The following is a 14,529-nucleotide window of genomic DNA, read 5'->3' on the forward strand; positions in this document are numbered from 1 at the left end:
TGGTAAGTTTCCACCCGTGGCTTCCTAAAGTTAGCTTACCGGCCGAGCCGTTCCACTGACACGCCTTTACGCAGCTTTTCCCATCGGCATGAGACACATCGTTCTTGCTACAAGATGATTGTTGACTGTCTGATCGATTGTTCTCGGAGAGTTTTTTCTTTTTTTTCCTTTGTTTTATCTTTTTCATTGACTGTTGGAAGAAGGACCCTCACTGGTTCGACGCTCACTTAACTTTGTCTAGAAGTTTTTGTGTTGCTCTTTCCGAGTGTCCTCTTCTAGAACAGTCAAATTACATTACATGGATGGCCGCGAATACGGAATGGCCGCGGAAGCACTGGCAAGGGGGGGAGAGCACGATGCGGAGGAACTTTTGAAGGATCGGAGACGGCCTGTTCTGGAGGCAACTGCTGGTGGCTATCCTGTCGTCGACGACAGGGAGGTTCAAGTACGTTTGCTCTTTGGAGGTAGACTGTGCGTGCTCCTTCTGGGATAGCCCTCCGTGGCTGCTGCTCACTTGCCATTTACAAAAAAAAAAAAAAAAAAAAAAAGGGATCACGGATGAATGCAAAGAAGATCGATTATTCATATTCCAATGGTGACATCTTGTGTGATTCGGTGTAGTAGTGCAAAAGAATTCTTGTGACAAACGACCGCCCTCCTATATCTTTCCTGTAGGAATGTAAGGCTGAAAACAAATGAGATGCGTGTCAAGTAAAGACTCGTTGTGTAGGCTGCGTCCTCCAAACAGGCCGGGTAGGCCACACTGATAGGGTATCTAAAACATTTTATGGCAAACGAAGTGATGCCTCGTGAACGAACAGTTTCAATAAGTGGGATGGTCATAAGGGGGGTGTTTCTCCTTCCTCCAGCTCTCATACTCGATCGCTACAACTTGTGTTGTATGTTATCAAAGAAAGGCCAAGGGCAGCCAGGTCGACGGTGTCGGTGCCATCCATGCTAGACAGCAATACTGACGTTCTTCCGCCCTTCTGCCTCTTCCATGGGGAATCCAAATACTAGCTTGTAAAGGTCGCGAAGGAAGCCATACTGGCCAGATCGGAGGATCATGTACCCGACACTCTTCGACACGTCGACAGAGTTGACCCTCTTGCCCCGGGCGGGCAACTTCGTCGATGTTCGGAACGAACTGTCTGCCAGCACGAGGTCCTTGTAGTTCTGTAGCAGGGTGGCGTGGGATGGAAGGCTGCCGAATGAGCCCGTAGGCAGGCTCTTGACAAAACTCTGTAGCGAGTTTGCGGCCCCGTGTCCGTCGGCGGAGACGGCGTCTCGATTGTAGCCGATGTTCATGGCGGCTTTGACGATGAGGATCTTGATACGGGTGATGTTGACGTCTTCTGCAGAGGTAGCCGTGGTAGCAGTGCTGCTCGTCTTTGCGCTGCTCTGCGAATAGCCGGACAGCTGTGATGCGCTGCTCGACCATCTTCCGGTCCCCGAGCCTCCCCTATTGCTCTCGGAAGGCGGCCCCAGGACGAGGATGTTCGGCATCTGTGGGCTGGAGCTCTCGGGGGAGATGGGCGTGTCTTCAAATTCGGTGACGGGGGTTTCGGGCACGGTTGGAGCATGCTTGCGCGACCGCTGCTCCTCCGGGAGGCTTCTCAAGCTTTCTCTCTTGGTCTGGACCGAAGTCCGGCTGCCCGTGCTGGAACGCACATCCGAGGCGAAGAAGCTGACTTGACTGGGCCTGGGCGTCCCCCGGTCCGGTCGCACCTGCGTCCAGCCCTCGCGGAAGATGTCGCAGAGATCCCAGCAGGCTTGAACAGCAGATCCGAGTAGCTCTTCATCCGCTACTTTGCCCTCGCTCTTGTTCTGGCGCAGACTGAACAGCATTTCGGCGAGAGACCAACAAGCTCGCAGCAGGGAGTCGGTCTCTTCTGCCAATTCGCTGCGCTGCTTCATAAGTCGGTGGCACAGTGTTATGTAGAAGTCTAGCGTCCTTTCCAGGAAAGCGTCGGGCAAGTTTCGACTGTCCTGGGCACTATAAAGACTGCATTCTGTCAGAGCGTCATCCTGGGAATATTGGTCACTCTGTGAAGGATTCGACTCACTGGTTGTTCAACTCGAAGCTGACACGTAGAACCGAATCAGCAGTCTCATCCTGCCTCTGCCGGACATCGAACAAGGCTTGGCAGAAGTCCCGGCAGAGGTCCAGATTTTTCCTGACGCTGAATGATTCAACAGTCTCATCCCGGCTGTGATAGAGACGCTGGCATAGTTTCCAGCAGCTTTTCCAAGCTTTCTCGTGAGCATCGGGGGTGCCTGAATTGTTAAAGACACGCTCTCGGTGAATCGAGCTGAGATTTGCCAGCGTGTTGCAAAGTGTCCAACACTCCTCAAGCGCTGTCCGCAACGCCCTAATCTCGGGTTCAACCTCAAAGCCGGGGTTGGCGTAGGAGTCATCCATCTCATCCTGGTCCTCAGAATCTTGATCCTCTTCTCCGTGCTCAGGAATCACTGCATCACTTGTTAGCTATGGCAACGCAGGGAATTACAGATAGGTAGGGGGACGTACGGTGGAGACTGCTCGCGCTACTTGACCGCAGCCGTACAGAATCGGTTATGATGTCTTCCAAATTCTGTGCTTGAGGCGTGGCGACAGCGTCGAGGCTGAAGCGTGCTGGCTGGATATCGGTAGAAATCGGTGGCGGGCTTGTGATGGTAGGAGACTGAGAGGCAAGCTGTTAGAAGAAGCAATGCTCAAGGATTCAAGTATCTGTACTGACCCTCGTCGATGCTTCACTGGCAGGAGGACTGATCACGCCTGGAGGTTTCACGCCTTGTTGTGCAGATTTAGATGGGTCGTTGGCCACCTATCCGAGATTAGTTGATGCGTCTACTTTGGGTCCATTTGACGGCTTACCCAATTCCGGAAGCTCTCAGGCGCATGGATGACAGAGACAGACTCCTCGCTCACAGTTTGCCGCAAATGATCCGGTATGTTCGTCCTCAGCATCATCGGCTACTTAGGGTTAGTCATGCTCTTGACTGCAACGGCTGGTGGAAACGCACATGGACTCCGGATGGCTTATGTGCGGAGGCAGTATCCTCTGTTACTTCTTCATCCTCGATCTCTGTGGTTTCGGTTCCGTTGGACGTGACTGGTGACGGCCCAACAATGTCGCTGCTGGGGCTCATTAGATGGGCAGAGTGCGGCCTCGTGAAGGAATGAGGTCGAAGAGATTGTGACTCGCTTGACATGCCCAACGGCCTTTGATAAGCTGCATTAGTCAAGAGCCTCTCAGTGATACCAAGGCTTTTGGCTTCTTACATGGAATGGAACCGTGCATTGGGAGCTGGAGAGTCCGGCGACGAGACAGACATGTCGGTGTGCGGGGAGAAAACTGATGTTATACTTCCTGTGGATGATCTCAGTGGAGCTTCGAGGGCCATGGCTCGATCCAGCTAGATTCCCAGACGCTTGGTATTCGCCAATGCCCACGTACAAGCGAGCTGGAGCTTGCCCGCTTGGAAGCGCTTTGCCAGTGGAGATGACGGAGGCGTGGTGTTCCTCTGATGTTGTACAGCTAGCTCCCGTGGCTTGTCGGGATCTTTAGCTCCAATGCTGGTCGCGCAAACAGGTCTCAGGCCGTCCGGAGGATGCGAGGCGTTGCGGCAAACCCTGTACAGCGATAGGTGGTGTTGAGATAGCCGCCTTGGATGCGCGTGTAGAAGGACGGCCTTCCTGAGGCGCAGGAAAGCCTTTGATGAAGAGGCACCGCCAGCAAGCGACCTGGATGTCGACCTGGCGGGTGTGGACCCAGATCTTACAGTCCTGGTAGCGTTTGGGCAGAAGAAAGTTGAAAGGTCACCAGGGACAAAGCAACGAAGGAAAGGAAGAGGGAACAAACAGAGCGAAGAAAGTGAGAGAGGTCACCGAGGTACTCCGGTCGACCTTGGAAAGAAAAAAGTGTCTGCGTCTATCTGTGGGGAACGTAGAAGGTGTTGGGCGGAAGCTGGGATTCGTCGGCGTGTGCTGGAAGGCAGTAGTCTTCTGGTCGAGGTCGAGGGGCAGGCCAGTCTGCAGTTGTACCGTGCCGTAGAGATGCACATGGGAATGTTCGACCAACAGGGATATGGCAGGGATCCACAGGGGTCGCCATGTACAAGTACTTGTACAGAACAGAAGGACCCAAGCCAAGGCTCACGGCCGGGGACACCTGGGCAGTCCTGGGCAATTGTTGGCGTGGGGTCAGGCAGACGAAGGACGGATGGATTGACAGAGTACACCAATTCTCAGCCGACAAGCTTATGTGTGGGTGAGACAGTGAGATGTTGCGGCGTGCTCAATCGCGTATAAGTGCTCTTCGGGCTGAGGTCTGAAGCAACCCAGTGGTGTAGAGAGCGGGCAGGCTGACACCCCCCTTGAATGATGCAGATGCAAGTGATATTTGTTGCCCGACACATTGGCGAGGAAATCCAATCTTGTATTTCCCAAGGACGGAATGCTGCTATTTCCCGTGGAACATCCAAGAGAAGCAGATCTTGTGCACAATCTCTACTCGTAAAGTGTGCGTGTGTTCCTCCAGGATGACTGCAGCCGTGCCATAACTGCCAGGCGGCCATCTGAAATGGGGGAGCGAGAGAGACCAGAGAGTCGCGGCATGCACCAGATGCGCGTCTTCTCCTGCTCACCCACCATTGAAGAAGCATCCCCGTCCCCGGACCAGTAGGGTCGTCGCAATGGCCCGTCTCGAACAGGACGAAGAGGGGTCGCTGTGGACGAGGTGCATGAAACTGACAGGCTTCGGCGCTTAACACCTGTGGGCCAGCCTGGATAGCTCGCTTCATCCGGCGAGTCACCACACCCTGCTGCTGCACAATCCCTGTCACCATCTCTCGAGCAGGGATGCTCAGCCAATGGGCTGCGGGTCGGCTTGGTGGAGGGCCAGCTCCATTCTCCCAGCCTGCTGGGCGGGATCCTCAGAAAGGGTTGGTGCTGGTGGAAGGGGTGTGGCTCTGGGTGGCATCTCGTTGATGGATGACTGAAAGAACACGCTCCTGACCACCTCAATCCTCTTGACAACGCATCCTGTGGAGGTAAAACAGAGAAATCACTGGACAAGAAGCTGTGACGAGAGAGAGAGAGAGAGCAAGACAAAAGAGAAGCACACCCACACCCCCCGGCTTTGCAGTCAACGGCTCCGCCCGTCTTCGCCCCGCTCTTTATTTTACACTCGAGTAGCGTCCATGTCGGTGGTGTCTTAGAAAACGAGCTGTCACTGCTATGCCATTGATGGTTGTCGGGATTAGACGACATTCGATAAGAACAGCGTTGTTGCGCAGACCATGCAGTTGCCTGCTAAGTATAGCCTCGTCAAAAAAGCCCCTTTTAGGTACTTGTAGCGAGGTTGGACCGTGGATGAAGCAAAGGCTCCTTCCCGAATTTCTGGTTAAGCCGGAAATTAAGAAACGGCGCTCTTCGTTCGGCCCTCAGTTGGAACATTCGATTCTGTCCCTCCCTGCTCCCCAGCACGCGCGAGGTCGTATTCTTGTCTCGAAATCTCCTAGCCAGGGTACCAAGAGAATCCTACTGCCGACACTTCCAACGCCTGCCACGGCATCACATTCCCCGACCAGAGGGCCATTGGAGTGCGTTGGCGTTCCGACGATCTGGTTCCACGGTCCTTTTTTACTCGTCAGGCTGCAAATACAAACATGCAGCCCACCGACTCTTGGTGTGGCCTGTATATCAAAGCCAATGGTCGTCCTTCATTTGCCGTCGCCAGCGCCAACAGACGGATCGTGCACCAAGAAATGCTGGCGGTGTAGCTAGGTAGCCAGCCCGTCACCTCCTCAAGTGCCCTTACGAGGGCCATCCTCACTCTTTACGTAAATCCTTACGGCCATGACCCCGGGTCTTTCGCCGCGGTACTAACAAACATGCAAAATCCAAGGGTGGTGATTGGGAACAGATGCCGACAGAGTCTGGTCAGCCCTTTGTACGAGGGGTAGACACCCGTCAAACTGCTCGTTTGGGGGCCAATACTTCAACTGGCCTTCTCTGGGCAAATCATCCGTGTTGGTTTACGATGGATCAGCCCTAGTAGCTAGGTACAGCATTCCCCGAGCCTGATCCTTGTAGCCAAGGTCTCCGGCTCTGACGAATGAGAGCCCAGCAACGCTGACGACGAAGAATTGGCTTTTTGACAACACCGATCAGCAGCTTGGAAAACTTGGATTCCTGAAGATAAAGGAGTCCAAGCTCCTGGTGGAGAGTCTTGGTGGAGAGCGAGAGGGAGGAGGTTGGCAAAGCTCATCGAAGATCATGATGGGTCCCACCTCGATGGCACCGTTGCAGAGGCACACATCCCTCAGGAAGTGGGATAATTGACCAGCCCATCTCTTGGGGGTCCGGAAAGAGTACCTACCTAGGAGTGCAGCACGTCTGAACCAGCGATCTTGCTTTCTCTCGGCGCATCAGCAGCAACTGATAGACAAGGAAAGGGGCGCACGAGGAGATATGAGCGTCCGCAAATGGTTCTACCAGCCGCGGTGCTGTGCCTCGGAGCAGGGATTGAGATCAGAGCGGGGGCTCACGATATCTACAAGTACGTACTTACAGGGATATCCAAGCTCTTGGATGTAAGATGAAGTTTGGTCTGTTAGTCGGCCAAGTTGCAGTCGGCCTGTTTCGTGGCGTTCTCGAACCTCGCCCGCCAGACAAGGGAGATAAAATGCAGCCGGGGATGATTACCCAAAGGCTGCAGCAAGCATTTGCTCATATTGCACCAGACCACAGGGGAATAGGCGCATATAAGCGACACTTGTCGATCAGTGCCACCAATATGACCAGTCGCACAGAGGGCCTCCTTTGCTGGCGCATCCGTCGACTCATCGGGGAAGTATGGCCGACACGATGCGAGTCTGTCTACGCACAGGCTCGCCTCTGCCTGTGCTGGGCCTCATGCAGCCATGCCTCTAAGCGCCCGGAACATTATGATCGTGCACCTTAGCCTGTGCAACCCACATTCTGCTTCAAGCCACGTCTGAGACGAACCTTGCTCCCGGAAACGACAGCCTTCTAGATGGTTCATACTGATTACCTAGGTACCTACCTACCTGTCTTTCTTGGGCACGCATGCATCAGGTTGTTGGTTCTGTGCACCTCTGCAGCCAGCTTGTCCATTGCCAACAGCCATGCATCAGTTGTTCGGTTGCTCCACGCAAGGAGCACCCTTGCTAATTGGGTAAGTAGCTTCGCATCATTCACCGCTTCGCTTTCTCAGCATGGCTGGCTGCAACATTGGATGAGAGGAAGAAACGTAAAAAGACTGTGCCGCAAGCCTACTGCAAAGTTTATTGGACTCGGGTTGCCTACACGCGATAGCTCTGGGTTGATGAGAAGCGCGAGAGATCATGAGGGGATCCGGGCCTAGCCAGCACCTCCACCTCACGACCAACACATAGTCGGCATCAATGCAGCCGATAATCACATGATCATCTCAGTTCCGAGCGTTTGGAAACACCCTTGCCTGGATGTTGTTGCTTGCATAACCCTGAGCGGTGGTGCTTGAACCCGACGATTATAGCCTCCCCTCCAGGTGGTCGGGTTCGAGGCTTTGCAGCTTCAGTCAACTATTTCCGGAACGCATCTGGATCCCATTCACAGCCGCATTACAGACCCGGACCACACGCCGTGGTATCACCAGACACCAAGGTATTCGCCGTAGTTGTGTGTTCAAAGTTGAAAACTCGATAGATTCGTGGTAGGTTATGCCCTGGGAGCCAGGAATAGAATCAAAGCCTCCCCCTGGCCCCTCGATGCGACCAGTCTGCGCCAAACCAAAAGAACAGCCCCAAAAACGCCTCGCATATGCATTTTAGAGAGTGACTGCAGTGTCGTGGTTCACCCTGGCCCGTATAACCAAATACAACGTCCCCTCTCACTGGTGAGCCTTGATCTCGATCTTCTTGTCGTAACGGCCATCGGGGGTGTACCTTCGCGCGTGTTAGTATTCCAGTATATGGAGTATAGTATAGAACGGTAGCGTACTTGAGAAGCTTCTCAATCAGGTCGACGTGCGTCATGATCATGCGACGGCAGCAGTAACGTTTGCAGCCAAGTTGGTCCATCGCATCACTACACTATGCGTCAGAAGCGGGCCCAGTCGCCGAGAAACGACCCGACTCACCCATCAGAGATTCCATCGTCGATGAGCTTGAGGTAGCGCTCCCAGAGGTCGCCAGTGACCTTCCATGTGTTAACAGAGTCGTGGTTCTGGGAAACAACCGAGCAGGGAAATGGCCTACCTTGCCACAGGAAAAGCAACGGATCGGGATAATCATGATGGCTTCGTTACACCTGCAGCAGCACCACGATTAATGTCGAACAGAGATGTGAATGCTCCTAGTCGAAGACTGTACGGGTCCTTGGTGTTTTGTAGAGTATCTGCCTGGTTGTGGCAAATGATGAAGAGGAGAGAGATTGATGGGATGCCCTTTGATCTGAGATCGCGACAAAGGCTCATACCAAAAATTTAGTCGGTCCTGGAAAACTGGGTCTCCCGCTTTGCAATTCGCTAACCACTGAACCGCCACAAAATCACCTGGGAGTCCTCTGTCTTATCGCTGCTTATCGCCAAAGCACCTCCAAAATTTCTTTTGACTTTTTTCCAATATCTACCCGTCGAATAGCTGCCTCACCGATCCGGATCTAGGATCCTGCAGCACAGCACCACGTGCAAAATCGAGGTTGCCAGAGGCCTTTTCCTTCAAAATGCCTTCATCCCACTCTCTAAGTTCCGAGCTCGACAGCCTGAAGAAGCGGAAAAGAGAAAAGCATGACCAGGCGAGCATTTCCAAACCCAAGCGACCTCGTGCCCAGACGAAACCGAGCAGGGTAAACGGCACGCAAAATGACGTCTCTCACGACCTACAGACAGAGACTGAGAGCCAATCTCTAACCATAACCCCCTCCAAGCCCAAGAGAGCCAGGCAACAGAAACAGAAACAAGGCGGTGTACTTGAAAGGACCCATGCTGTGCCGTGGAAGGTCTCCGAACCCATGGGCGGTCGCATGGCTGATGTTGACCCTATCTTTACTCCCGACGAGCGGTATGTCATCCCCATATTTGAAAAAAAAAAATAAGGAGATATCTCTAACAAATCCTCCAAGACATCTCATTATCGTATACAATACTTCGATACAAGTGTACAGCACCAATGACTCTCTTCTTGTTCGCCGCATTCCAATTCCAATTGTGTCAAAGAACCATGATGGCAACCCACAGCGTTGCATCATTGCTGCCGTCCTTTCGCAAAGCTCGTCCGATATACTCTGGGTTGGCTGTTCTGATGGCTGTATCTGGCGAGTCGACTGGACGACGGGTGCGCTAGATACCTGCTTCGAGACACTCGCCAACGGGCTCCTCGATCTTACAGTTCAATCTGTCAAGATTGGCAAGAAGGTGGAAGAGGTTCTGTTCACCTCGGAGCGACTGAACGCAAAGACTTCACAGCTTGTTGCATATCATAGTCACGACCTGTCTGAGATGGACAGCCGGCCTTTGCACACCACTAGTGCCGACATGCACATCCTGCAATCTGCTCCTGGGCTTGGCAATAATGACGGCGTTCTCATCGCAGCCATGGGGCGAACTGCTCTCATCGGGACTCTCGCTACTCGGGAGATTGCTAGGTTTCAGGACCTGGAATACAATTTCTATTCCTTGGAACTAGACGATGAGATTTGCTCTCTAGACACGAGGCACTCTGCTCGCAGGTCGTCATCGAAACGGGGCAAAGGCGTAGATCCAAGTGTCGGTGTCCTTGACCTTCTCGTCGGCTGCGCTCGAGGCTCCATTCAGATATTCGATGACCTTGTAGCCCGGCTCCAAGGTCTGCTCGGTGGCAGTTCCAAAAAGGCCAGCCCTCAGCCACGGAAGCATCACTGGCATCGCCGAGCTGTCCACAGTGCTAAATGGTCGCGAGATGGTAAGTCATGCTCCCCATCCTACAGCCAACGCCAACTAACCTGAACCAGGCCATTACTTTGTATCTGGCGGGCTTGAATGCGTTCTTGTCTTGTGGCAAGCTGACACCAGCAAACGCGAATATCTGCCTCATCTCTCTGCTGCGATTGACAATATTGTTGTATCACCCACTGGCTCTTCCTACGCTATTCACCTTGATGACAATTCGACCATGGTTATCTCGACCGCCGAGATGAAACCTACGAGCTATGTTTCCGGCCTTCAGTCTCTGGTATTTACCGAAATGCCACCGAAAGGCTCGTCAGTTCGGCGGGTTTGGCAAACGATCGAAGATCTGTCAAGGCCACTACCAGCCGTGATTGACCCTGCCGACCCTTCCCGGATGTTGCTATGTGTGGGCAATGGACAACAAGCTAGCCTCACTGGACGCTTCCCGAGCGTACCTCTGATTCAGACCTTTGATCTGACCTCCTTTCAGAGCATTGCGAAACAACCACTCAGCAGAACCAACCCTACCGATGCCAACCTTGGGAGCAGGGGGTATCCGGTCACAGAACCTACAGTCGCGCATTTGGCTCTCTCGCGCAATGCGACCTGGCTGGCTTCGGTCGACGAGTGGCAGCCACCCCGTAGGGATCTCAGCAATGCGGCTGAAGATGGCGCGTTTGCTGGAGAATGGAGTCGGGACAGACGCGAGATACACCTGAAGTTTTGGCGGGCCAATGCTGAGCAGAACACTTTTGAGCTGGTCACCAGAGTCAACGAAGCTCATTTCACCAATAGGGCTGAGCCGATCTTTGATCTGGCTGCTGACCCGAACTCGGCCCGCTTCGCAACGGTTGGAGATGATGGTGTTGCCAGACTGTGGGCTCCAAAAGTCAGACAACGTGACGGTCTCACTTCCGCTGGCTCGGATGGCCAGCCTCTCAGCTCATGGTCTTGTACTCGAGCTATCACCCTCGGAGAGAATGGCGGCCCACAGGACGACACAGTCTTGTCTGAATCACCTAGTATCAACAGGAGTGGCGCATTGGTGTTTTCCGAAGACAGCTCAACGCTCTTTGTAGCTTTTGGGGGCCATGGCGAGGGTGTGGTCTACATCATCGATATCGAGTCGGGAGAGATTCGGGATGTCCTGCACGGCATGATCAATGGCGATGTTCGCAGTATCCACGTGCTCTCCTCATGCGTTATCGTCGTCTCCAAGGACCTCAAGGTCTACGATATAGTCACCGACGAGCTCCGGTACGGGATCCATCTCAAGAGTGAATCACACGGCGCCCTTCTCCAAACGCATGTCGCTGTGGATCCGCAATCCCAGACATTTGCGCTTGCCGTACCGCATTTCCGGGGCAAGAATCGCAAGATCGAAAAGGGCGTGTGCTCGGATTTGGCGGTCTTTTCCCTCGACGACAGCCAGCCATTGCTCATGGAGGACTTTCCCTCGCTGATCACGAATCTCCTTCCCGCTGTGAGTATGCCGGGCTTCATCGCCATTGACTCGGCTGCCCAGGTATGGTCTGTGATGGAGGGAACTCAAACAACATGGCTTGCCCAACCATTAGCCGACCTGCACCTTGATATGGAGGACGTTGATGGAAACGCGACGAATGGAGTGGTTCTACTTGAAGGGGACGCCGGTGACGAGAGTGACGCTGAACAGGATGACGAGGACCGTATGGAGCTCGACACCGACGAGGTCCATCAGGCCGTGATTGCACCACAGAAGCTCACAGACATCTTCGATGCTGCGCCGGCCTTTGCCATGCCCCCCATCGAGGATATATTCTACCAGGTGACAGGGCTCCTGTCCACGAAATCTGTGCCTGCGGCATGAGCAGTGGTGTATCGCGCACACACCAAAGCAGAGGCATTTCGGACAGGTACTGGGTTGTAAATATAGTCATTAGATGCGATCCCGGGATAGAAATCTTGGGACGGAACGCCGCTTGTGGGGCAGGGGACAATGCTCGGCGGCTTTGACCCGCGGCGCCCTTCGGATGTCTGGTGGAGATTGCGGGGCAGCGGGCAGTTGATCTATTCAAGCCTAATAGATTGCGCCATCGTGAGAGGCACTGAGCATACATACATACCTATTCAAGTGTTGTTTGACTCTCCGTTGTTTGACTCTCCATCAAGTACTTTTATGTCTTTTGTGCCTGATACTCCCTTCGACTCATACACTGATCAAGATATCCTTTCCTGCTCACGTGCACAATGTCATTCACGTCCATCCCCATTCTAGATCTCGCCCTGGCCGGGAATCCCGAGACAAAGCCGCAGTTCCTTGCAGATCTTCGACATGCGCTTCTGGAAGTCGGCTTCCTATATCTGAAGAATGTCGGCATTCCGGAGGACTTGTGGAACGAGGTCATCTCACAGGGCAAGGCCTTTTTCGATATTCCCTTGGAAGAAAAGTAAGATATCACTCTCCTCACATATCACGCCATCTTATCTCATACCCGAGAACGAGGCTGCTTGACACATGGAAGACTTCATGAACTGAATGACTAATACGGCACCTCCTTCTTCTTTCTCCCTGGTAGACTCCGGATAGAGATGAAGAACGCTAACTCGTTCCTGGGCTACTCGCGGCTGTCGGCCGAGGTCACGGCCGGCGAGATCGACCGGCGGGAGCAGATCGACCTGTCGACGGAGCACCCGCTGCCGGGAGCCGGCGACCCGCTGTACTACAACCTGCGGGCGCCCAACCAGTGGCCGTCCGAGTCCGTGCTGCCCGGGTTCCGCGCCGCCTTCACCGACTACATGGACCGCATGGGCCGCATGTCCATCTACTTCACCTCGCTCATCGCCGAGGCCATCGGCCTGCCCGCCGCGGCGTTCGAGCGCTACTTTGACGAGGACCAGCAGCACAAGCTCAAGATCGTCAAGTACCCGGACGTCGGGGAGCTCTACGGCTCCGGCGGCGGCGGCGGCGGCGCTGGGGGGGAGGAGGAGGAGGAGAAAGGGAGAGGGAGCAACCAGGGCGTGGGCCCGCACAAGGACAGCATGTACACGTCGTACCTGCTGCAGGCGAGCCCCCACCGCGGCCTGCAGGTGCAGAACATGCGCGGCGAGTGGATCGACTGCCCGCCCGTCGACGGCACGGTCGTGGTGGCCGTGGGCCAGGGCCTCGAGGCGCTGACGCAGGGCGCGTGCGCGTCGACGACGCACCGCGTGCTGTCGCCCGCGGCCGGCGCCGGCGCGCGCTTCTCGATCCCCTTCTTCCAGGGGTCGCGGCTCGACACGCGGTTCGGGGAGCTCGAGACGGTGGGCGTCGGCAGGGTGCCCGAGGAGGTGCGGGAGCTGCGGCGGCGGGTGCTCGAGGCCAACGGCGGCGGGCGGCTGGACGACGTCGAGTTCACCTTCTCGTCGGGCGGGGGGTCCGAGACGCTGGGCGAGGCGACGCTGCGGAACCGGGTCAAGAGCCACCCGGACGTGGGCGAGAGGTGGTATCCTGACATACTGGCGAGCATCCGGGAGGAGCAGAGGCTGGCCAAGGCCAAGGCCGAAGAGGCGGCTGCGGCGAAGCAAGACGATGTCGGCGTCCCTGCGGCGGCGCAGGCTGTCAAGGCGCATTGACAGCAGTGCGGGAAGACAGTGTTTACGTGCTAGGAGGTACAGTACTCGATGACAAGACGAGCGTCCATCGCAACGAGGACAGAAAGAGCATCATTCAGCATAGCCACACGGGACAGATTGCAAAATATGAAAATGCATCTTGAAATCCATGCCCTAGTACTCGGTCTGTTTATCAAGCGGTATTTCGCAGTGTTGATAAATCTCATAAAGGAACGCCCACTGTACGCCACTCGCTGATGCCCTCTCACCCCAGTCGCCCACAACTTCACACGTCCAACGACTTCTGATGACCGTATTTCTTTGCCGTCATCCTTTTGTGTATCTCACAATCCTTCTTCGGCAGGGCGCAGAACTCAGGGCTTGAAGTTGGGGAAGCAGTCGGCAAGGGCTTTGCTGTGCTTGTTCGTGGCATGCTCGGTAAGGCTAGGGATTTCGAGAGTGGTCAGACTTTGCTGCGAAGATGTATGGAATCGAACAAGATGGGCTACTCACGCCTTCTCTCGGGAAGTAGACAGGAAGACAGACTTGCAGATGTCGCACTGGATGTTCATGGCGGCAGCGTTCTACATGTTGTCTCGGTATTAGTCTGCGCCCCTTTTCACTCCAAGCCTGTTGAGATTGGGTGGCCTGGACTTACAGTCTTGAGCTGCGATTTGGCGACACCGCCCTTCTCCTTTGCGGCGCGCTCTCGCTTCTGCGCAGCCTTGGCTCCCTGTTGCAAAGAATCTGTCAGCAACCTTGTCCGTTGAGTTGACGTGCCCTCGTTCGGGCGGGGAGATCAAGAGGAATGAGCTAGACATACGTTACCGCCACCCATTTTGAATGTGTAAGTCGGGAAATTGAAAGGGGTCGAAGAGGTCTGGTGGTTTCTGAAAACGAATCTATCGTCGGGAGTCTGGGTGCAGGAAGTCGGTAAGAAGAGGAAGACGGTGGAGGGGATCAGCGAAACATGGGAAGATTTTCCCGCTCTTTTTCTTTTCTTAGCGGCGACGAGGCC

At 54.6% G+C, this 14,529-nt stretch overlaps 5 protein-coding genes across 5 annotated transcripts; 2 read left to right on the plus strand and 3 right to left on the minus strand.

Annotated features, from left to right (window-relative positions):
• Positions 1-957: 957 nt before the first annotated feature.
• On the minus strand, positions 958-3,339 carry E0L32_010109 (uncharacterized protein; the record flags this gene model as incomplete). The annotated part of the gene is made up of 7 exons (XM_031132691.1): positions 958-2,005; positions 2,067-2,472; positions 2,531-2,696; positions 2,742-2,828; positions 2,879-2,977; positions 3,028-3,226; positions 3,287-3,339. 7 exons carry the CDS (start codon positions 3,337-3,339, stop codon positions 958-960), a joined length of 2,058 nt encoding a protein of 685 aa, XP_030990090.1.
• A 4,562-nt stretch (positions 3,340-7,901) lies between these two features.
• Positions 7,902-8,486, minus strand: E0L32_010110 (uncharacterized protein; the record flags this gene model as incomplete). Its single annotated transcript, XM_031132692.1, has 4 exons — positions 7,902-7,956; positions 8,012-8,098; positions 8,151-8,236; positions 8,319-8,486. The coding sequence occupies 4 exons, from the start codon at positions 8,484-8,486 to the stop codon at positions 7,902-7,904; spliced, it is 396 nt and encodes a 131-aa protein (XP_030990091.1).
• Positions 8,487-8,734: 248 nt separating this feature from the next.
• On the plus strand, positions 8,735-11,787 carry E0L32_010111 (uncharacterized protein; the record flags this gene model as incomplete). The annotated part of the gene is made up of 3 exons (XM_031132693.1): positions 8,735-9,072; positions 9,134-9,951; positions 10,001-11,787. The coding sequence occupies 3 exons, from the start codon at positions 8,735-8,737 to the stop codon at positions 11,785-11,787; spliced, it is 2,943 nt and encodes a 980-aa protein (XP_030990092.1).
• Positions 11,788-12,167: 380 nt separating this feature from the next.
• E0L32_010112 (uncharacterized protein) lies at positions 12,168-13,532 on the plus strand (the record flags this gene model as incomplete). The annotated part of the gene is made up of 2 exons (XM_031132694.1): positions 12,168-12,367; positions 12,497-13,532. The coding sequence occupies 2 exons, from the start codon at positions 12,168-12,170 to the stop codon at positions 13,530-13,532; spliced, it is 1,236 nt and encodes a 411-aa protein (XP_030990093.1).
• Positions 13,533-13,885: 353 nt separating this feature from the next.
• Positions 13,886-14,349, minus strand: E0L32_010113 (uncharacterized protein; the record flags this gene model as incomplete). The annotated part of the gene is made up of 4 exons (XM_031132695.1): positions 13,886-13,979; positions 14,025-14,095; positions 14,170-14,244; positions 14,335-14,349. The coding sequence occupies 4 exons, from the start codon at positions 14,347-14,349 to the stop codon at positions 13,886-13,888; spliced, it is 255 nt and encodes an 84-aa protein (XP_030990094.1).
• Positions 14,350-14,529: the final 180 nt, after the last annotated feature.

This window comes from Thyridium curvatum (assembly GCF_004353045.1).
Source record: "Thyridium curvatum strain D216 chromosome Unknown NODE_79_length_189696_cov_84.187462, whole genome shotgun sequence".
Classification (NCBI taxonomy): Eukaryota; Fungi; Ascomycota; class Sordariomycetes; order Thyridiales; family Thyridiaceae; genus Thyridium; species Thyridium curvatum.